This window comes from Dendroctonus ponderosae, unplaced genomic scaffold, assembly GCF_020466585.1.
Source record: "Dendroctonus ponderosae isolate FM_Combo_2020 unplaced genomic scaffold, Dpon_F_20191213v2 Dpon_F_20191213_131, whole genome shotgun sequence".
Lineage (NCBI taxonomy): Eukaryota > Metazoa > Arthropoda > Insecta > Coleoptera > Curculionidae > Dendroctonus > Dendroctonus ponderosae.
In genome coordinates this window covers 18,625-42,780 of record NW_026017436.1, presented here as the reverse complement: position 1 = coordinate 42,780, position 24,156 = coordinate 18,625, and the positions used below count along the sequence as shown (strand labels likewise).

Genomic DNA, 24,156 nt, shown 5'->3' with positions numbered 1-24,156 from the left:
TTATTGCCCTTATTTACAACTTAGGCAACGAAAGCAATTTCTCAAGAAAACTAGCAAAACTTACAGAAACATTCCAAATTATTGCAATTCTAGCGGATTAAGCCTTCGGACACGTTCAAGAAAACGCTCAGGTTTGCTCAGCATTTTTATTCACAATTTATTATATTGACTGTTTTATTGTTAGGGTATAGAAAGCGTGCAAAATCGAGTCCCTTTTATAAAAGGCCTAAAGTTTAACCCTTCACTTGGCGGCATCTACAACTTGAGGTGTTAATAAAAGCAATTTTGACAGAATTTGTGTAAAAGTTTGTTAAAGTTTTGAACATCACAGAACATTGTTTTGTACCGGAAAAAATCAGGATTCTCAAACAGAAAAATAGTACTTTTTTAAAAATTCCCACTTAGATATCATTTGACAAGTCACTATGGAAGAACTTTAACTATTTTTGACCACAATTCTCTTTTCAAAAAAATTCTCACCTCTGCAGCGATATATGCAGGAATAACGCTAAGCAGCAGCTGCTCCTGCTGGCCTTTTTCGCATTCCAGCTTCACTCTGGATTCAATGCAGGTTCTGGTGCCCACAAAAGTCCTGCGGTGCGCCTCCTCCGTCAGGTGCCTATAATACACTCCAGTCAAGCTGCCAGTCACCAAAATCACCGTTTCTGGCACCAGCTGGAAACAGCAACAATAAGCCAAAGAAGTTCACTGGGCCAGTTTAAGCCTCACCTGAAGAAAATCGGCTGCTTCGTCTTCGTGAAGCCGATGTGCTATGGAGGTGGCCACATGAGCAACAGTCACTATAGTGGCCAAAGCCAAGGCTACCGATCTGGACAGTGGTAGCATGGTGTGGATGACCAGAAGAAGAGCGAAGAGAGGTAACGGAGCATGTCGTCCAGCTGCAATGAAACATTAAAAATCAGAGAAAATAGGAGTTCAATTGAAGAAAACATACCTAGAAGAAGCATGGCAGTGGCAGCGGAAGCCGTTATTACCAGAGAAGACATCAGGGCCCATGCTTCAGATTCCAAAACGACGGGAAACTGCGACGCCATGAGAATGGCTATGAGGGCGAAAGTGACCACTGACATCATGGTGATGGGCAAAATGCTTTTGTGCAGATCCTGCAAAATAAGTTTATTTAGAATGACATCGGTAACATAAGCAACTTAACTGTGCGATCTTAAACCGCTAGGAAACAGGGTGCAGGCGAAAATCCTGCCACAGATTCCTGGAGTGAAAACATGATGATTTCGCCTAATTTACCTAATCCAAAAGTGAAAGGTTTTCGAAATACAAGGCGTCAAAGTTATGAWAATAAGAGTMGAAAAATAATTGTTTGCAATATCTCATGGTACTTTATTCAGTCCAAATCAGCTAGAATCCAGTCAGGCCTCCAAAACAATCATGTAGGTAGAGTTTTTCCCGTATACTTGGGCATGGAAAACCCGTCATTATCCAACGACTTTCACTCCAGCTACTTACGTCCCCCTATTTTCCCGGTTTATTGGGGATCTAAGTCGGACTAAGCCCCTGTTTGGCGATGCTTTTCCCGAAGGAAACAAGCGAATTTATGGGCGAGTATTGTAAAGAGCAAAACCATGCAAAGCGCTGAACTGGATGCACTTCTGCAAATATTGACCCACATGTAGTATGCGGGCTGCAACTGTTGCTTGAACATGTCCAGTGGCTTTGTGATCAACACGAATTACAAAATTGAACACTCCGGGCCAATGAGAATCGGAAAATGCTTTATAATGGGATCCGACTATGCCCAGTGGTTTGCGTGTCGTATAATAGAAATGCTGAATCCACAAACGGCGAGGAATATTTGTTTGCTTTCTTAAGGTGCCTCGAGCATTTGCTATTTCTTTAACCATCCGAAATTCAGCTGAACCAATTATGGAAGTGAATGGAAACTCCCTTGATAAGTTCGCGCTCTTTGAAGCAAACAGGAAAAACAGCCTTTGGCAAAGAATATTCCAATGAATGTAATTTAGAGTCTACAAAATACCGAGAGCTTTATTCAGATAATGGAGCAGTTTTTGTTTCAGCCAAACAGGGTGGAGATAAATTTGCGGCGTTTTTCACAAGTGACTGGAACAGGGGATTTTTAATAGGTTTTATTTAGAGAAGCATGTAGACGCAGTGAGGTTTGTTTGGATATGTTTTACTTCTCCAGGCTCTAGCCTCTAAAGCCCATTTCTGATTTGCCAGGCAGCATTTCAGCCTGGCATTTTAGAATTTTGACCAGAAAATTGCACAACTTGGCTCTTTATTTTTGCGCAATTCTAATGCTCATTTTTTCAAGATTCTGGCTAGACCTTGTTACGTAAAGTTCCACAGAATAAACGCACTAAGCACTAAAAGCACTAAGCGTCGAGTGAATTAATCAAAATAAATTGTTGAAATTTCTAATGCCCATTTCCTAATAACCAGGCCAGAGTGTGCTTGTTATCTTATTCGGTCGAGCCCGTTTTGCTTTAGGCACCCTCTTAATTTCGTTTAGGATTTTTGGGCTTCCAGCAAGTTTAGCTCAAATTCGCTACTTGGTATTTTTGAAACTTGTTAGGCCTATTTCTCAAGAACCATCCATATCTCTACAAGCAAATAAGGATGTTTCATCACAAATACTTCAGCTTAAACAAGTTCTAAATTTGATTTGGTTTTCCCAAGTAGTTTGTTAGACTTTTCGATCTTTGGCCAAATTTCTCACTATTTGCTATTTTGTGTCTGTCTCGAAAATTTCCGAAACTCATTTCTCAGTAAGCAGGCCCAAGCTCTATGCATAAAAACACACAAGTTCTGTTACAAAACTTCCTTTATACATTGGCCAGGTCTGCCTTAATCTTCTGTTTTTTGATCAAATTTCTAAGATCATTTTTCTCGAACCAAGCCAGAGGCTCTTGTGCGAATTATTATATTTGCTTGAGCAGCCTTTGCTTAAACACATTGAAAATTCTCGTTTGAATCACTTGAGTCGTTTGCTCAATATTGCATTTCGAACATTAATGAAATTTCGTACAGTTTGTTGGCTTATGTCTTACAAAGTTCTGAGGCCAGATTCCTAAGCGCAAATTATGCCAGTTTATTATAAAAGCTTCACTTTGTATAGAGTAAGAATTTTATTTCGATCGATCCAATCGATTGCTCAAAATTAATTTTTGTTTTTGACCAGCTTTTCCTTACTTTTTGTGAAATATTTTATTTCAGGGAGGTTCATTGTAGATAAACCGTCGATTTTTAATCGGTCGTTCAGATCCTGTGTTTGGAAGTTTATTTTTTACAATTTTCTAAAGCTCGTTGATCTCAATCTAAGCCATGCTCCCGTACGTTCACGACTCTGAGTCGTCGCAAATGCTTTATTTTCTATACAATGAAAATTTAGTTTTCATATTTAAAGGGTTTTTCTCTTAATTAATGTTTAAAGTGACCAGATTATTCAGAATTTACTGCTTTTGGTCTGTGCAGACGTCTATAATCCATCGCGCTCAGTTACCAAACACTACAGGGTTTTCTGAATTTGAATGACTTTTTCTGGTTTCTCTGCAAACTTCCACTTTATACACAAAATTATTTTCATTTCTATCATTCGTGTGGTGAGTCGATCATAAAAATTTTAACTTTGACCAAATTTTGCTCATTTTGTTACTTTGGGTTTTACAAACTTCTACGGCCTATTTCTCAATAACAAGAACTGATTTTCAATGCTAAACAGGTCCAGTATAGAGGAAATGCTTATTTTAGAAACAATGTAAATTGTGTTTTAATCCTTCGACTGGTTTTCTACAAATAATTTTTAAACTTTCACCAGATTATTCACCATTTCTTGCTCTGTTACCAGAGACAACAAGGTTTTCTGAATTTTTCTGGCTTCTTTAAAACGATCCTCTTGATACACAAAGTTATTTTCATTTCGATTATTCAAGTGGTGAGTCGAAAATAAAAACTTGAACTTTGACCAAATTTTGCTTATTTTGTTACTTTGGGTTTTACAAACTTCTTCGGCCTATTTCTTAATAACTAGAACTGATTTTCAATGCTAAATAAATCCAGTCTATAGGAAATGCTTGTTTTCGAAACGATGTAAATAATTTATATCGTTCGACTGGTGAGTCGAAAATAAAACTTTGAACTTTGACCTGATTTTGCTCATTTTGTTACTTTAGAAACTTCTACGGCCCATTTATCAATCACTAGAACTGATCTTCAATGCTGAACAAATTCAGAGCAACGAAAATGCTTGTTTTTCCAAACTAATAAAATTCGTTTCAAATAAGTAAATTTCGTTTCAATCTTACAGCTGATTTACTTGCAAATAATTTTTGAACTTTGGCAATATTATTAAGAATCTACTACTTTGGTTTATGCAAAACTCCCAGGCATATTTCCCAGGAATCAGGCGTTAAATCGCTTTTTAGACATCTCGGGTTTCTTCAACAAACTTCACTTTATGTAGAGGGTTTTACATTTCGATCTTTCGAGTGGTGGACCGAAAATAAAATTTTGAGCTTTGCACAAATTTTATTAAATTCTTCACTTTGAGATTTACAAATGCCTACGGCCTATTTCTAAAAACCAGTTGGTTTCTTGATACGTAAACAAACTCACTACAGAGCGAATTTTTGTATTTCCAAACGGTGTTAAGTGGATTGCGCCTAATTTTTTTTTTCGTGAGAATGTACTACTTCTTGTTGTACAATCCTCTCAGGCAGGCGCATTGCTCAGTAACCAGGTCAAAGATCGGTCTGTGAATGTTTCTATTTCTTCAAAAACTATATAAACGCTATATGAACCGCGTATATTTTGTTCGGATTCCACAACCAGTTTCTTTAAAATAAAATTTCGAACTTTTTGAACGGATTTCGTTGGTTCGCGTCTTACAGACCTCAGAATTAAAATGCTGCTGCTTATAGATAAAAAATTCGCTTTATATAATTGATAAATATTACTTTGTACAGGTTTCAAGGGTGCATTTGCCAATTTCCACGCCAGATATTGATGTTTGAATATTTATGGCTTCTTATACAAGCCTTGTTTTATTCTCACCATGTATATCTTAATGTTATCGCAAGTTTTGTGCCCCCAGAATAAATTTTTGGACTTTGACCAGAGTTTACAATTTTTTTTCATTTGTATCTGACGAATTTCCAACTATCATTCATTAAAAGTTAAAATATGTTTTCATGAGCTCACTAATATTGAATACTACACTGAATAAAAAGGCCTCATTTCTCCATAAACAATTTGAACCGGGAAGGTGTAACTAACCCGAACAAAACGCTCGAGTCTACACATGTAAGTTTAATTTCGGTAGTTCAAGTAAATTTCCCAAAATTAATCCAAGAACTTTGACCAGAATTTGCCTAATTTGATTCTTGGGGTTTGTTAAATTTCTGAGGCTTGTTTCTCAATAATGAGGCAAATTCTCGGTGAAGGTTGCTTCCAGCGTATGGACTTGATGCAAACCGTAAAATCAATTTTGATAGGCCTGGGGATTTGCGCAAAATCAATTGGAAAACCTTGACCAGAATTTACACAATTTGATGCTGTGTGTTTTGCACGATTCTAAGGCTTATTTCTCAACAATCAAGCAAATTGATTAGCTCCAGTGGTTTCCTCATAATCAATATCTGGACTTGAACCCAAATGTGGGTTTTACTTTGATAGTTCAAATGCTTTTCTCAAAAATTCATTGTGGAACATAGTCCATAATCTGCACAATTTGACACTTTGTGCCGTGCAATCTTCTAAGGCTGATTTCTCAACAACTAGTTGTAAACCAACTATGGTTTGCCCATAGCCAATATTTAGGCTTGAAACTGATTTTGAACTTAGTTCTTCCTAGTTCCACACGTCCAGACTTCAATGTAACAGTTTCCCATATTTTGCCTGGCGCATAAACCCGAAACATTTTGCCCGGTTTCCTCGCCTCAAGCTTGATACTCGGACCTTTAGCAACATTAAACACAATAACATATAATATTGGCTCGCTTTATTGCCATTACGCCGGCACACAAAGCCTGTAAAATCCCGACAATAAAAGATCCATTCAAACCCATCAAGCTTCGTGTGTGAATTAGAGGCCAGAATAAATACGTCTGGATCGACAGGATCCTCCAGTGTGTGAGCACGATGCACTCAAATAATTATGAAAATTCCATTAGACATCCCAGGTAAAACCCTTGAGCGGCAAATTGTCCATTAAAATGTTGTTTTTATGCCAGACAGTCCCTCGAGGGTGTTATGGGGAATTACTTGGCACGTTTAATAGCAAAGTAGTTTGTTACAATTATATGCAGCTGCCTTAAAACATTAATTCCAGTTAGATCAGCAAAGAGCTTTAGATGGGGATTCAGCTGGATTGTCTAGGCGAGATTTTACATGCTCTTTGGCGCTATTTGGTGTGTTCCAGGCCGGGACTTCATGGCTTAGTTTTCCGAAGGATTGATATGTATTTGCAGTGCGAAATAAATTCTCGGAAAATCATTCAGTACAATAATGTGGTTTTGAATAAAACATGTCAAGCACCTTAGCACTATGAGAATGGGGCGATTCAGTTGGAAATTCGCTTTGAAATACCTGGCGCGGACCTTCTAAGCCATGCGGGAGATCTGGATAATCATCTCAAGGAATATAATGGAAACTTCGCAGAGAATTTGGCCATTCCAGTAGAATTTTATCGAGTATTGTGTTGTATGGATTTATATTCAATTTTCCTGCTGATCAACAAGGGGATTTGATAAATAGTCGCAAAAATCGAGATACTATTTCCGGCCGTATTCTTATCCCAATGCAGCATCCAAATTGAATCGAATTTCGGTTATAATTAGATTGGACGTCACGTTATCTGGATGAAGGTAATGAACCGTTAATTCCCAAATTCCATCCTGGCGATAACTTAAAATTCGCCCAGAATTAGAATCGTTAGCTATTCGGAATATTTTAAATATAATCTAAAAACTTGAGGGCGATTTTCAAGGCTTAAAAATTGCAATTTCCAAGCGGCCCAACCAACGGGCAGGAAAAAACAGATTGTTTTTCACACGACAATTGACCCTGGGATGCGCAGCAAATGAATGTTTTATTGTCGAATCACATTGAATGCTCATCGTGCCAAATAGCTGGGATATTTTCGAAACGCCCCCCATCCATTCTCAAATAACTCTATCGTTTCAAATAAATTGGACTTATTTGCGTCACCATTCCCACTGGGGGCAGCAATTTCATTTTTTCTTTACTCCCCACACCAGCCGGTGAAATTAGGCGCCTTAGTGGATGTCCATGACTTTATCGATGCGTCTGGATAGTACAACCGAAACCAATTTTCCGACTAATCTAGTCAGGTCGGCGACCGAATTGCCAATAATGTCGTGCACAAGGTCTCAATGGATAAATAAATAAAAAGCAACCTGCAGGCCATGGAAACAAGCTCACCTGCACGTGGAGAACGCAAGTGGTGATTAGTATTCCAATGGAAACTATCGTGGATACTGTTAGTCCTGAGAGGAAGAGGGCGTGCTTCAGACGGATACAGTATCTTTGGTAGAGAGTCTCCAGTTCCATGCCGTCCACTGGAAAGAAATTGATTTTGTCAACTTAGAAGTTTGAAGGAAAGTTTCAGAGTAATTTCCAAACCAAATTCAGTATGTCAAGGACTTCAGCTCTTCAGCCAGCAGGAGGTTTTGGAACATCAAAAATAAATTTATCTTTCGGTTTTTCGGTCAAGGTTTAAACACCAAGACCAAACCAATGAAATGGCACCTTTCGTCTTTTAAACAAGATCGAATTTTCGACGTCACGCCCACCTGCATCAGCTGCAGTTACCGTGCAAAAAATGTCAAAGACTCACATTTCCAGTAACGTAAAAACAGTGTTTAATCACCCATGAGCCAATTTTCCAGCCTACCCATTGCGAATATTTTTCAATTGTTTACTTGGCTAATCTCAAAGTGTTCTTCGCAAGCCGCACGAAAAACGGAAGTTCAATACCGGCGCAATTGTTTATTGTTGTTTATACATTTCAATCAATTTCCACACACGAATCTAAACATATGAGTAGCGGTTTATTTACTGGAGAAGTTTATGAATAACTCGGATTCAGTCGAGTGTTCCAGATTTTCCATAATCAAAGCGGCAATTTGACGATTTACTGTATCGAAGTTTTTCTTAGTGGCTTATCTGCCTGTTGAAACGAGATGCATTGAGCCCAAACCGCAAATAACACTGTGTTGAGTAGCGCTTTTGAGTTGAAGGCGCTATGTGAATTGATGAGTTTTAAATCCGCGGGCCTTACTGCGCCGCACCTCTAATGGCGCCTGTGGCGGAATAATTCTTGAATTCACAACTTTTAATAGACATTTTTTTTTAAGTTGAAATTTCGTCGGCTTCGATCATCGCTCGAAATTGAGCAACAGTTTCATTTTTAAGTGATTAATTTGCGATTTTTTTGTTTAGTCAACATTTTTAGAAAAAACTAATTCGGTTATTAATATTGGTTTTTGCGTTCTGCATTAATCACTGCAGCTGAGTGAAATTCAGACAAATATAAATGGCTTTACATCTAATATTAAATTAGTGAAAGATCGGCGCATGGGGTTTGGAGCGTTTTTTCTTTAGTCGGGACGTAAAATTTGTATTTGAAAATATTGTAGTGCGAACAGGCGCTTTCTACAAACATTTTAACAATAAACAAACTGAAATCAAACTGTAAAGCAAGAGCAGAGCAATGAATCATCGAAAGGGCGCACCCGCAAATTATTAAATAATAATCATGTTTATTCTGTAGTTCGATGTTTTTTTTTCTCGAAAAGGTGCATGAATGTTCAGTTTGCTACCAACAGTGGACAAAATCCCTCTGGTTGAATTATTGTGGCCCTTATGCCAAGTGCGGTGGTTTGTGAAGGTATAGTGAAGTTCTTAAGGGTTAAGGGGTAGAAAATGGAGGATAGGGCGCCAGCTTACCAAAAGCTGGTAAGAATGATCTCCAATATTTAAACCTTTAAGCTTAATCTTAGTTGCCGACAAGCAACTGAACCCATCTGAAGCTACTGAATTCATCAACTGACTCTGTACTCTCAACTGTAGGGTGGATTTGGTTTCAATTGGTTCTTTCGTAGTAAATTTTTTAACGTTGGAAATATTTTGGGCTGCTTTGTATTTTTACATCAAGCTCATCTGAAGCTTGTCTCCAAAGAACCGTTTCAGATAAGCAAATATGGGTTCCAGCTTTATGTTTTTTTTTGTAAAAATAACGAGAGTTATAGCTATTGACTAAAAGTTGGAATTTTTTAATGAAGAGTATGCAGTTGCGTGCGTGCAAGAGTTCATTTTTAAATCAACATTTACGAAGCGCGCAAAATTGAGGATTACATACGATTTGAATGAACTTTTCAAGGTTTGAAGAAATTTTTACGACATTTAGCGCGTACTCTTGTTTCCTGAACGCACAACTCTGGAACTTGTAGAGTATTTATCGTTTCTGAGAAATTTATTTTTGAAAAACGCGATGCAAAATGAGTTTCCGCAACAGTTTCTTCAAATCCTAAGCAAAATGATCTTCACGATGAGTAAAGTTCGAAATTTTCACGGCATTTAGAGTGCACTCGTCTTTATTGAACGCACTACTCTGAACTTGTAGAGTATATTTTGTTACTGAAAAATATGATTTCGAAAAACGATGCAAAATGAGTTTCCGCAGCAGTTTCTTCAAATCCCAAGAACAATGTTCTTAACGATGAGTAAAGTTCGAAATTTTCAAGGGATTTAAAGTGCACTCTTCTTTACTGATCGCACAACTCTGAACTTGTAGAGTATTTGTCATCGCGTCTCACTGTGTCGCACTTTTAATTGCGCTTAGCATTTAACCTAGGGGCTTCATTGAATCTTTTTAGCTCATTGTTTGGGCCATTCAAGCTTAAAAATTAAACCCTAATTTGCGATGCAAAATGATCATTAGCAATGCAATTTTAATGAAAATCCTTCCTGAAGATTTACGTTAAGAGGACCCCAGGACCATGCCAGAATTTTGTTGTTTTTGAAGCTAATTTGTGCAAACTGTAAAAAGTTTGTGTCGGTATTGATGGATTTTCTCGGTTCCATTTGTCATGTATTCTATAATTCCTTCTTTTCTTTATGTATTGTATTCCGTGTAACATCAAAAATAATTTGAGAAAACCCTTTCAAAATTAAACGAAACAAAAGCTAGATTAAACGAAAATTAATAAAATCTCTACAAAGAGATGAAATGATAAAAGCAAACAATAAAACTCTACTTTCTTGGGCCAACTTTTTGCTTCTATTTAAGCCATTTTTAGGGCTCAGTGAAGTTACTTTACTACTTACTTTCCCAATGTTTTCAAAGTCTTGTCGAAACGTTGGCCCAAGAAAATAGTGTTTTAGTGCTTGCCACTATCCATAGACTGAGAAACCCAAAAATTAAAATAGTCGTCATTTACCAATAAGAGTTGAAAGTAAAAAAATGACAATTTGCAAAGAAAATGGAAACTGGGAGCGATTTTTTACAAATTTGTAGTAAATTAGCATTGTCAAACAATTTATCAATTTACTCTTTTAAATCCGAAAATCTGCTATCGAAACGGCTAGGGAACTTTTCTTAATTACTTTGTTTCCGAATTGGAATTTTTTCCTTACAGCTTGAGCCCAAGCACTTCGGAGAATACCYTCTAAGTGTCTCTTAAGTATCTCTTAAGTGTCTTTTGATAAATAATTCGMTCTTTACTGTAAAATCAAAGCACTCTTTATCAATCTGTAATGAAAGACGTGAGTAAATTCACTTGTTAAAAGAGAAAWAGTTGACGCKGAATACCCCCAAAAAAAGGTTTTTAAAACAACTTAATTGATGTGCTTGTTCTTCTAGTTTTATTTCCTCAAARTTTTCTGCTTSGCTTGAACTGTTGTCACTAAATAAAAGAAAAAATAKTCTCACAAAACGTCCATTTCCATGMTAGAACTTTTTAYGATTTTTACGTTTTATTTTATTAGATTTCCTCAAAATTTTCTGCTGCGCTTGAACTGTTGTCACTAAATAAAAGAAAAAATAGTCTCACAAAACGTCCATTTCCATGCTACAACTTTTTACGATTTTTACGTTTTATTTTATTAGATTTCCCATTGGGGTTTTTGTRCTTTATCTGYCAACTTCMACTTTCAATTAGTCCCAMGAATGCAACCAGATTCACATTTTTGGCTTTGGAGAATTAAAAYGTTTGAACGCCTGARACTTCTATAAWTTTGATCGAATAATTGCGAGCAAGTCAAGAAGATCATCAAGTGTTTCATGCAAATCGKCATCTTTTTTCCTTTCMMTGTCTGTCCAGTATCCGGTTTTCGTTTAGCTASCTTTTGTTACTCCATTTTYAAASAATATTTGCAATTTAACTTGCAGTGTTGTTAACCTCTTATAGAAATGAATACATAATTGAGTAATTTGGACGAACATTTAACGCAAGTTAAAAAACAGTAAACCAAGAATTTGTATTCAAAAAGACAATTTGCTTCCCACAATTTGATTCGYCACTATCGTGACTACGTGGAGAAACYAACACTTTCTCAAATAGCAATTAGTAAACTGGTTCACTGTTTATTATTAATGGCATACGAAAAAGTAAATCAGTAACACTTWAATGKTAWTGAGAGACTCGCGGGAACCAACTAAGTGTTAAATCTTAAACGTTAAAAAACCTTTCAACTTGTTTAAGCTCATTTCCCCACAAGGTAAAAGGGGAGATCTGGTTCAACACGATAAGTAGTTCCCCATTAAAAAATGATCAAATTATGTAAACATTTATATTCAATTAGTTGCAAACAGTGTATTTTAGGTTAGTGGTGGTTCTATAATTAATAACGTTTGCGTCTTTGGGGCTTTTATGTCACCAGCACAAGGTTTCAAAAAATTGAATGACCTGAAATGAATCTGGATATACAACCGGATGATCAAAAAGTACTGGGACATTATTTGGCCCAAAACGAGACGATCTCGCGTTATCTTTTTGTTATAAAAAAATGCTGGCTATTCGACTGTCGGGCGGTCAAAGTAAAAAAATGGCTTTTTTTGATATATCAGGAGAATTAGACGAATGATTTTAAAAAAATCGCTGCAAATTCGTTTTTATGTAAAACTGATGTTTTGATAAAGCGACCGAGTTCATCAGCTTCGGGCAAGTGGTAAATTCTGGAGTATCTTGGTATATAAACACCAGAACTTTTTATTTGGTCGCTGGAATCAACTGTTTTTTTTTATGTTGCTGATACGTTTATGGGCACTTTTGTGCTACTTGTTAATCGTTCTTTCAAACCGTTTTCTTCCAAATTGCGTTCCTCCGCAATCAGACCAAACGAACTGAGCTTTGACAGAAAATATCGCACTGACAAAGGAACAAATCCACAGCTTTTTCAACAGTTTCAATAAAATCCATCTCAGGACTAATAAAAAAATCCCGATATCACAAAAAACTTAATTGAAGTTGCGTTATCATTCAAAGAAAACAAAAATATTTTCGGCTTCAACGCCCGAAATATTATTTGCGACCAAATGGCCGGTCATTAGTTGCTTTATAAAATGAGCAGCGGTACAAAATATTGTTAAAATCACCCTGTTCGTTTTGCTGAAAACCGATTTACTCAAGCTGTTAAAGTGTAATTGCTTGCTATATTTTGACAAAAGGTTCAAGTATTTATCGGCTTCAACACCAGAAATGTGAGGTTTTTCCTAAATGACTCACAATCCCATGTTTTGGCACAAAAAATTTGAATTTTTGCAACGAGCCTGAAGGTCTATGTTCTCACATTTTGCTCACATCTGATCACCACACCGGTGAAGGCTTATTTATTATTTCTCTGGCGAAAATTTAAAATGTCTGTCTGCTTCCACAGCAGCAGCAGCAGAAGAATGAAGATTATCTTCATGGTTGCTTTTGTATTCGATGCAGGCTACGTTTGGAGTGGGCCTCATCTACTTTATCTGTGGATTTAGTTTCAAAACGAAAATTTCGCGTTCAATCTGAGATTGTTGAGATGGCTTTTAATGAAACTAAGTGTGGATTTGTTCCAAAGTCATGGCCATATTTCAATTAAATTACCGAGCTCTAAAATGAAAAACTTAACAATGTGAAGAGGCTTAGTAGTAGATAAACTCTCAAAAATTAGTTGATTTCATCTAGCAAATAACAACTTCTGATTTAGTTTGTCTGTCAAGACGCTCAAGAATTCCTCACTTGCCAGACTTGGCAGAATTGCACAGTAAATTTGTTTAGAAAAATAGACTTAAAAGTCTCTAAAAGTTAGCTCAGATCGCCTTCTTTTGATCCACGGAATGCCGTAATATACGGGGCTTACAGGGCTGTGTGTGTATGAAACTGTTGTTTCTGAGTGAAGAATGAAAAACTGAGAGCCAGTCATGCAAGATGAAATTTTATTAACATGCGAGATGCTTAGAATGGCTGCAATCCGGAATTAAGGGCTTGTTGAACATGCAATCAGTGTACCTTGTTCGTGACACGCTACAAATCTTATTGAAAATATTTACATTCAGTTCAGTCTGTTTTCAATATCATGCATATTTAGAAAACCTGTCTGAAATTTACAGAGATAAATCACTAGATGGAGATTGACTGAAACATTTCTATTGGTAGGCAGTGTTCTACTCTATACATTAAGGAAGTGTTAGGTAAATTGGAAATATTAGTGAAGAAACTGAACTGAAAAGAATCATCAAATGAACTAAAAATAAATTGGAAACAGGTGAGTGTCGACTTGCATCTTTGCATCTAACTCTACAAACAGCGAAAACTGTTTGAACAATTTATACGAAGCAAAACCTAAACAACATGATTAAGGTTTGATCAAGAAATAAGTGGATTCTGTGAAAGCTTATGAGGAATAAAGCGTTCGATTGATAAGCAAAGTGTTTTACAAATTGGTAGATACAATAAAACCTGACAAAGTCAAAAAAGCATCAATTGTCTTTCGAATGAAAAAATCACTGGACCTTACTATTCAAAAGTTTGTTACAAAATTAATATTTTCCTCGCCTAATTCCTGATCCTTCGGTTATTTCTTGCTTAACCGAATAGAAAATATAGCAGCACTGACATAAATTTAAAGTAATTCCAGTAAAGGACAAAAATGTTTTGATTTATATGTCATCATCAGGCGATTTTTCCAATTCTTTGTAAAAATTATGGTTGATTTTTAGCCTGTTTTTCTATAGAACCAATTTTGACCTTTTACTTTCTCGGGAAATGGAGACGTTTCAAAGTCACTTTTATGTACGTTTTGTTGCGCAAACACTTTTCTGAAAGTTGGAAAAGTTTTAAGTCACCAGGCACGATTGCAGATTTTTTAAAACCCGAAATTGCTTATTCATAATGCATTTTAAATTCTAAATTCAACATTAATTTCCTTAGAAACTGCTCGATTTTCTCCCCGCTTTGTAAAAGAAGTGGCCTTTTAATAGACAAAAAAGTTTCGACTGCCTGTCATCATCAGGCGATTTTTCCAAATTTTTCTCGAAATTTATTTTTATTTTTACCTGGTTTTTCTATAGAACCAATTTCGACCATTTAATTTCGCGGTAAAGGGAATCGTTTCAAAGTCAGTTTCACGTGCGTTTGGTTGAGGAAACACTTTTCTAAAAGTTGGAAAAGTTTCGAAATCACGTCATTATCAGGCGATTTTATGACATTTTTCAAATTTAAATTCGATTTGCTCGTTTGTTAACCAGCAAAGACTAAGACCGACGTTTCTCAGCATTTTATAGGGTAAAATCTCTTGTTTGAGCTGCACAAGTTTCGATCTTACGTAATCATCAGGTAATTTTACTAAATTTTGCTAAATTTTGATCCATTTTTCGCTTTATTTCTGCAAGTCAAAGTCTGACGTGTTTTTTTTGCCTGAGAAATCAGTGAATTTCAGTTCTTACTTCTGTCAGCAATTTCCATGTCGAAAACGCGTTTATATGCCCTAGACGTTTCAAATGTGCGTCATCATCAGGCAGGTTTTCGGAATTTTTCACATTATCGTTCGATTTTTTCTGTATTTCTGTGGGTCAAAGTTTCACATTTTCTGTCTACCGAACTGGTAAAGATATGTTCCGATATTTGTTAGTATTGTTTCGAGGAAAACCTCTTCCATAAGTTGACAAAGTTTCGAATTTTCATCATCACCAGGTAATTTAAGTTTCACTTTTGTTTGCTCAGACAACCACTGAAGGCACACCTGATCTTTGCTAGCATTTGTCGTAAAAAGTGTGTGAACTGCAAATAAGAATTTTAAAGATCGAAGAAAATATAACTGGATTTTTCAAAATAAAATGCATATTTTGTTCTAAAATTGCGAATATTCAGAAGTGTTCGACAACGACAAACAGGCGAAAACATTTCTAATTTACTGGAACACTCGCAGATCTATAGCCCTGATTTTGGTTATTAACATTGATTATTTAGGCACCCGTACAACCCCAAACAGCAGAAATTTTATGCAAATTAGCCACAGTTCTATGTAATATCCGAGGTATATTTTCGCGTTTTGTCAGCAACATTTAGACCCAAATTGGGAAAGTTTGCGCTTAACGCTCAACATAATTCAACTGTAATCTGTACAAACAGCGGCAGACCAGGATGTTCTCTGTTATTAAGACGATATTTCCAACTTTAATCACTTTAGTTACTAGCACTAGACTGGAAAGCTTTCCTAATACAACAACAACATTTTATTAATCGGTATTTAAGCACAGATGTATTGCAGCCAAGTTATAAAATGATGTTATTTGTGGATTTTTTGGCACAGCCTGATTTCTAAGAATGGACTATTAGGAAAATTTCTCAAGTTCTGTTAAGGGAATTTCGGCAAAAATCTTGAAGAAACAAACACCAACTACACTTAGCATCTTTTCCATCATACACAGCTTTACATGAAGATAGACCCTTTCCATTTCCCGACCTGTTTAGTGCAAATATTTTCCAACTGTTCGAACAAGTTCATCACAAGCTTCCACGAAAAAAAGGAAGTTGGATCCCGGCATAATTGTTTATTGTCGTTTCCACATTCAAATCAAACTTTGCGAGCGAATCTAAACATGTGGGCAACGGTTTATTTACTGTGGCTGTTTATGGATCACTCGCATCCAGTCGAGTGTTTGAGCTTTTCAATAAGCAAACCAGCAATTTGATGAGTCGAAACTGAAAATGCTTGTACATTGAGCTTTGAGTTAGTGAACTCCAAGAGTTCCACCTTGGATTGTACGTTACTGACCGAGACATTGACTTGGATGAATTCAACTAAGAGGCTGGTGAATGATCAAAAAACTACTGTGTGAACTTTCTAACAGCGATTACATTTTCTGACTCAAAAGTGCTTCGTTTTTTGTTGCAATTGAGTAGAATATGGCGCACATTTGACACATTGTACGCAATTAAAAAAAAATCTATAAAACTTCATGTTATCTTCCAACTCAATGCTCTCAGAAGTGAAGCAGAAGGAGATTCAAGCTGTCGATGCCGATCTGGTAAATACATTTAACAAGTTGAAATTCCACGAAAAAAACTTTGAAAGAAACCAAAATCGGAAATGATTTATAGACTTTTCCAATGACTACCTACTACTACTTTTTTTCTGCTGAATTCCTTAAGGTCACACGGAGGTATTGAGGTCATAAACTATTAAAAATATCGGCCCAAATTCATCAATAAGAGAATCTAAAAATGCGAACAATTTGAGTGAACAGTGAATGGATCAAAATCAGCTGCATGCTACCTCCGGTTAATGAGCAAGCAAAAGCGCAAAGGAGAAATGAGGAAATAATAAGGATTTGTAGCAGCAAAGAACATCAAAAGATCTTCGAAAGATTTAAAGTCAGGTTTAAATGTTTAAACATCCATGAACCGAATGCTGCATGTGAAGGTAAAACGTTAAAGCAGGGAAGACAACAACCCTTATTTCCGCAAAGGTTGTCGGGAAGAAATTTTAAATCTGCACTTGCACTGCGTCTAAAATTGGGGCTTTTTCTTCCCGAAAATATAAAATCTTGTAATTTTAGAGGTTAACAAATTTCAGAGCACGTTATCGGAGAAATGACAGCCCTGAAAATGATTTAGTAAAATAATTTGAAAAACTCAACAAAATGTTTCCATCATTCTGAAGATATAGACTGTTTTGAGGGCCAATTTTATAATTTCTTACGTTTGCTCCTATTTCTTTAGAGGTTAGAAATTATCGTGACTTTTGGGCCAACCAGAAACTATGTAAACTTTTGGGAAAATAAACAATTTTTGTATATGTATATGTCTTTGAACAATTGTCTCAATAGAAGCTCTGTCAAAAGAAGAACTTTCAAGATTTTCCAAATTTTTATACATTTTCACCTTTAACTCTGTAAAGGTTTGGAATTTCTGATACCTCTTTATTAGGGAAAGATAGACGCTGGTTTGATGAGTTTTCCAGATATCTTTAACTGTTCCCGAAATAGAAACCTCTGAACTTCACCGGTGTCCAAAATTGCATATTTGCCTGATAATTTTTTAAACATGTAATATTTATGAAAACCGCATATTAGGGAAAGACGGCTCTCGAGAGGCTCTATCAAGAAGGTTCCGGTCATTTTTCAGATATTTTTMATCGTTCTCCAGGTAGWAGCTCATTAACATTGAGGATCATTTGAGKTTTTACAMTTGTGCTTCCATCCYTTTAGGGGTTTGGAATTCTGTTGACACCCAAATCGTRAAAWAYAGCCCTTGAGATATTCCATGAACAAAKTTCTAATGATTAGTAAGAAAATGTGAAGCGTTTCGGRGATTTAAATCAAAATGTTAATCAAATTWGGGATCTGTTTTTTTCAGAGGTTAGAGTTTTTTWTKATTYTTAAMGGCGGAAAGATCGCTCTGCCAACAATTTGTCGAAATGCTTTGTATGACTCTACAGTAATTTTCTACTATTCTTGAGATTTGRGCGGTTTTACTGCCAATCGRAACCTGTTTCCTACTAYTCTGCTTCATTAGAGGTGAGAATTGTGAGCCTTCGAAACTCCTACTTTCTGTCAAAAGTTGTTAAGAAATTATATTTAATGCTCGCTTAGTAATACAACCAGTCAGTTTTCAAATTTTTAACCCTCTTAGGGTAAATTTGGGATGATTGAGAGCATGACAACTAACTGTTCTTTTAAGTGAGTTTAAAAGTCTGAATCTTCCAAATTTCTGGAAATCTCATCATATTAAAGAAAAACACTCAGAAAAGGATCTCATGATTTTTCCGGCGTTTGTAACAGTTTCCGAAATAGAAGCTCTTTAACATGGAGGACCAACGACGGTTCTACAATTATGCCTCTGTCTCTCTAGAGGTTATAAATTTTGATAATTTTCAAGCTATTCCGAGACACAAATGAGGATGTTTTTGAATTTATCAAATTTTTTAACTTGTTTTTTAGATGCAAGAACCGTAACCGGAAAAAGATAGCTCTCTAAACGCTTTAACTCAATGATTCTTATGAGTCAAAAGATATTTTCTACCGTTCTCCCGATATAAGTTGTTTCAATGGCGAACTGTAAAATTTCCCAACTTTTGCCTCTATTTTTGAATTTTTTACAATCGTAAATTATTCAGATCAGTYACKTAAAATAGCTAAATTTTCCTTCTACATCACGCAGATTAGAGATATTTATGAAAATGGGCYAAATGACAMATAAATTTAAACCAATCGGCAACTGAATTAATTCAGAACGCGGAAAAGCATATACTAGGAAAATGAATATGCTTCAGCATTAGAAATGCTGCGGCGAAAAAATAATGGGCGATGAACAGAGAGAATCGGTGATTACTCTTACTGGCACTCAACAGGAAGCTTATTTATCACCGRGAGAAGCAGAASCAGCCCAAAGAAAATKAAATCCTGGRACGTTAGGAGTATGAGTTTTACAATAAGTGATAAAAAAGTTYTTTTCCCCACAGATTATTGCTTATAATCTTGAATGGAAGCACAAAACACACCAGACAAATAATGAGGGAATCTAGGGAAYACAACATAGACTATAAAGYTACAWACTATGAGCTACATGAGAACTGCATGAAAACAATACAGGAAGAGGTAAAGTTGATGGCGAACTTGCTCTCCCGAAAATGTGTGATTTGACAGAGAAAAGTGCTTTGAGGATCMAARGAKTATTAAGATCCACYYAAGTGAGCMWGAAGCCACCAAACTGGAACCGACAAACTAACAGAAAAGAGATTAAAAGCGTAGTCTTTAGCACAGCCATTAACATGTCCTAACTGCTTGCTGTTTCTGACCAAAAGACGATCAACACAGATTTTGTTTAAATTGTTGGAAGGAACTTTCTGGAGATTGTGGGAGTGGATGATTTTAGCAAAGTTTTTGTCAAAAACCGCTTTACTGTTAAAACCGCTGGAACTGTCTGAAAACTGAAAAGTTTTACCAACATTGAACCTGTTTTTTCACCTGTTTTACCAATAGTAACTAAACATTAGCAATAATTAATGTAACAGTTAAAAAATTGTTAGAAAAACTAATTTAATAAACGAGCACATGTCTCTTAGAACCCAGCCAGCAGCAAACGAGATTAAAAAGTCACCAATTTTGTCACCTCATATCGACGTGATTTTCACGGCAATTTGTCACAATAGAGCGATTTAATTAAACCAGAAACTCGAACGTTACAAAAGAACGAAAACGTCACTTCTTGTGTTTAGCAAACTTGTTCGAAATCGAAATAAAACAACATAAACCTAGGAAAGAACACAAATTTATTAGCATAAATTACGAATCAATTGGTGGCAGAAACAAACGGAAAAACATAATAAAAGCAAATTACAGTACATACAGTCGAAAAATAAATAAAAAATTGGTAAGCAAAATAAAAAATATATTTAATTAAACATTACAAATCCTAATAGTAGTAATTCTAGAATCCAGTTTTTCTAGTTTGAAGAATTATTTCTTCAAATGCTTTATGTAAATATGAATGCTGTATAAAAAAAATAATGTGAGATTTTTATTTTGGCTCTTGAGAGTTTAAATTATAAAGTAAAGTTGAACAGTAAGAATTCTAAAAATATCATAATAATCAACAATAAAATCGTACGCGTAAGCGCAAATTAGGAAAATTTCATTAAATAAAATCCTCAATTTTGAGGAGCGTTTTCAGAACTGATTGGCGTTTTCATAAATTTAAGGAATTCAACAATTAGAAGAAAAAATATTGAATTTTAAACACAGTGGAAGTTCAGATGCTTCTTCTACCTCGGATACATTTAACCTAATTCCTAGTCTTTAACCAGTTATTGGATAAAATATAAAAATTTGCAAAGTATTCGAGCTTCTCTCAGGAAAACTGTTAGAAACTTGAATAAAGTGCCTCTCAAACTTGGACATAAATCTACCTCAAAATTGTTGTTCAATTACAAAACCTCTGCACAGCACTAACTATTTCTGTATATACAAATTTTCATTTGTCGACAGATTTTAAGCTTAAAACCTAGTGAAAAACTTAGGTCCAGTTTAGGACCACAAATCACGTCTTATTGACGGCACTCGCGATCCAAAATGTCGCATAGACGAGACAGAACAATTTGACGCGATAATCACGAGATCTGACGATATTGCGCGGAGTGAAGTGCCAATCAGTGAATAAGTAAGGCAAACTGTATCTGATTGACTTGTTTTGTGGCTTTTGGTAATTTTTTAAACTAAAAAACGAAATGAAGAACTTCGGACGAGACTTCGGTTCGAAACAAAAGTAATAATATTTCCGACGGTTCTAAAAGCTTCACGCAACAATACTACGTGATTAACAGAAGATCGTATGCGATTGCGTGTTCCAAAATATTCAAGTGTTTTAAGTGTCTGGGCTTTTGGTAGTCGATAATTCCGAAGTTGGAAACTTTTTGCAACGGTGACTTTTAATTTAGAGATTAGAGATAGAGATTTTTATTTACATTTTTAGAACAATTAAACTTGTGAAAAATTGTGGTCGTTTGGCGCAAAAGAATGTTTGAAGTTTTCAGTTCAGAAATTTTACGGTTCCCAACATATCTAGATCCGTTGTATTCCGGAAACTTTGGAATGTGAAAAGTACCCTTTTCCATTCCGTTGTTGAGAATTTTATTGTCTTAAAAAATTGAGCTTGTTGCAATTTGGAAAGCTCCGAGATGGAAACACTTATTCATTAAGTTCTGTTAGCTTAATGAATATTTTCCGATTAAAAAATGCCTTCAAAAGACCAAAATGCGCACAAGTGTGTTGTGGGTTTTCCACTATCAAAAGGTCCCATTAGAGACGTCTGTATCGTCATTATTGTGCGGAATTTTTAATATGCGAAAAAGAGAGAAACATTAGCTTTCTTACATGGTTCTAAAACTTTCTATCCTTTAATCAGTGGGTTTCCCATGAGCCATTCAGTGTCCTGGATTATAAGATCCAAAGATTCTTCAACAAAAACGGCTAAATTTTCGTTATCTTGGAATTTGGAAAGACAAAGCTTTTTTTCTTTCTCCGATTTCTTGACTGTTAAAAACCTGTCGAAAATTGTGCTAAAACGACCCTTTTAAAACCGCAAAAACTCGATTACCATTTAAGCGAGTCTCCTGAAAGTATCCACTGGTTTCACATTAAAAATGTAAAATTATAAAGTATGTAAAATGATGGATAAATCTTCACATGAACAAAATGATACTTAAATTCGAGCTTGGACTGAACGTTGAGAAGCACTCAAAGTCGAGGATGCTCTTCGGACTATTGAAAGCCACACAAGAACACTTCTAAACCCGCAATTGTTTGAAACTGAAAAAATTCTTCTGAGAATCACAATATCAACTCAAAAATACAACAGAACCAAGACAACACCAAAACGGCACATGGATGAACTGTAGGCTGAAGTATCCACTGGTATACTCCGCACATCCTCAGTATAGAGAACGAATCGAACAATCATGAAAGTGTGAAACAGAATCTAAAGAAATTATAACCGCAGAACTAAAATAGCACAGCAGAAAACGTGTTTGAAAACTGTGAAGGACAGAGCATAAGAACGCGGAATTTCTAAACCAACTGAGACAAAACAACCAGGTAGCGAATGACGCAACTTCTGACTAATGAAAGTCGAAGGAAATTCGCGGAATGTCGGAAGGAATCAACAAAACTAATAAGGGCGAAGAAAATGGCTTACAGACGACTAAAGTATGAATAAATAAAAAGAGGCGGTGCTTGAACGGGCTGCAGAGAATTCTACAAGGCCAATAGGAAGAAGAAGCAAACCTCATGAATCCTACCTAACTTTTGCTTGATATTCGCAACTTGTCGTGTCTTAAGCGCCAAGTAAATACTGGGAAAAACACGTGTTTGTCCAGAACCCATCAAAATACCACAAATCCTGCTCGAGTGCTGATTAAATCCATATCCTCCTGCTAATAATATTCATTCTGATTCCAACCTTGCAGATAACAACAGCCATACTGTTGCCTTCACAATCTCACTTGAGGATCGCCAAAGCATTTGGTTCAAGGGCGTTTTAATTAAAACAAAGCGGCCCTTTTTCCCCCTTTGGCCCTGCAAAAGACTGGCGTGTTTGTACACCGTAAAGAGTCTCCGATTTTGTGCTATTTCGGCCTGCTGTTGTGGCTCCTGCAGGTTGTCCGTTCAAACTGGGTCGCATTCAAGGGCTTGTCCTTAGCCTTTCGTGCGCTTTTAATTGGAGCGCATGTAATTGTACTCGCATACTTTCCGGACATCAATTTTTCCTGATTTAATCTGAAGCACGGCACGAAGATGAGCAGAGGAAATTAGGAAATTGCATAACTAATGCCTATTAACGCGGGCAATAAGTAGCACTTAGCGAAAATCGCCTTATTACCATTAATGATTGGGCAGTGCATCTGAAATTGCCGGGTCGTTTCCAATTAAAATTGCCTTCCTGGGTTCGAGTACTCTAATTTTGCGAGGGAAATTTGCCGGGATTTTAGGAAATTAATGCCCCAATCACTTCGCCTAGAAGATTTTTTACAGAACAACACAGTTACTAAATACTGCAGCAATTTTTGCAAAAATGAGCCAACGGCTGTTGGATCGGGAACAGTTTTCCTTCAAATTATCCTCCGGTGTTTTCCCATGCATTGATGTTCATTCACATTGAACATCGAAAAACCCGCTCGGATTGAAGGAAAATATCGAATAAATTCCCAGCCCACAATAACAATAATGATTATATTGTGGAAATTAAAGCACGTTTCTGTTTCAGGCGCGCAAATTACTGCAATTATCAATTTTAATAGTTTTGTTCCTGTAAAAACAGCGCTTCCCGCTGACTGGGAAGCGAATTCCAATTAAAATTCAACTCCACATGGGCGCTTTTCATTGCCGAACCATTCCAACAAATGAATTTTAGATGATTTTTGCTTACAACGCTTTTCCGTGTGCGAAGAAATGGATTTTCCAAAGCAGTCGCATATAAATCAGATTGGATGTCGTTGAGCGGGATAATTCAGTGGATGCAAATGACATCCATCGATTCAAGCTTTTCCTCCGTTAATTCCTTCGCGAGCAGATTGGGTGGTAATTGAACTTTGCCGATAAAAAGAAAATTTTTACTCAAACCCACCATTATGTCCCAGTTTCCTGTTCCTAGACGCCTTTCGCTTGAACCTCTTGATCTTCGCCTTGAAGCTCTGCAGGATTCGGTCTTCTTCCTCGCTGCTGGCCGATGAGGACATGATTGACGACAAACAAATGGAGCACTGCTCAGAACCGGCGCTCGAACTTGACTCCTCATGGAAGTAGAAACTTCCACGTTTATCCAGCTTGGAATGATCAACCATTTCCGGCATTTCACCGAACTGGTTCAAGCCTTAACATTGCAAAACCACTTCAGTCATTTTATATCAAAGTCCACCTGTGCCATGGCTATCATCTAGCGAGTAACACGTGCTGAAAAGTCTAAAAATATCGTCGTGTCGCTATTAAAAAAGATGATTTTGTTGCCATGACTGAAGGAAAAATTGTGTGGAAATAGCGGACGATTTTCACGGACAAAATGCGTTTTTCTGCAAAAACACACCACGAACAACACGCGATCGAATCACGACTACTGAATTTATGTGTGGCTTAGAGGATGCGATGGGATGTAAAAATTGCTTTTC

The 24,156-nt window shown here is 36.3% G+C and overlaps 1 protein-coding gene across 1 annotated transcript; it reads right to left on the bottom strand.

Moving 5' to 3' along the window:
• Positions 1 to 480: 480 nt before the first annotated feature.
• On the bottom strand, positions 481 to 24,156 carry LOC125503192 (adenylate cyclase type 2-like; the record flags this gene model as incomplete). Its single annotated transcript, XM_048663199.1, has 5 exons — positions 23,619 to 24,156; positions 7,438 to 7,574; positions 956 to 1,124; positions 730 to 899; positions 481 to 675 (listed from the first exon to the last, which is right to left on the bottom strand). Coding segments are annotated over exons 1-5 (897 nt in total), but the record flags the coding sequence as incomplete, so codon positions are not given.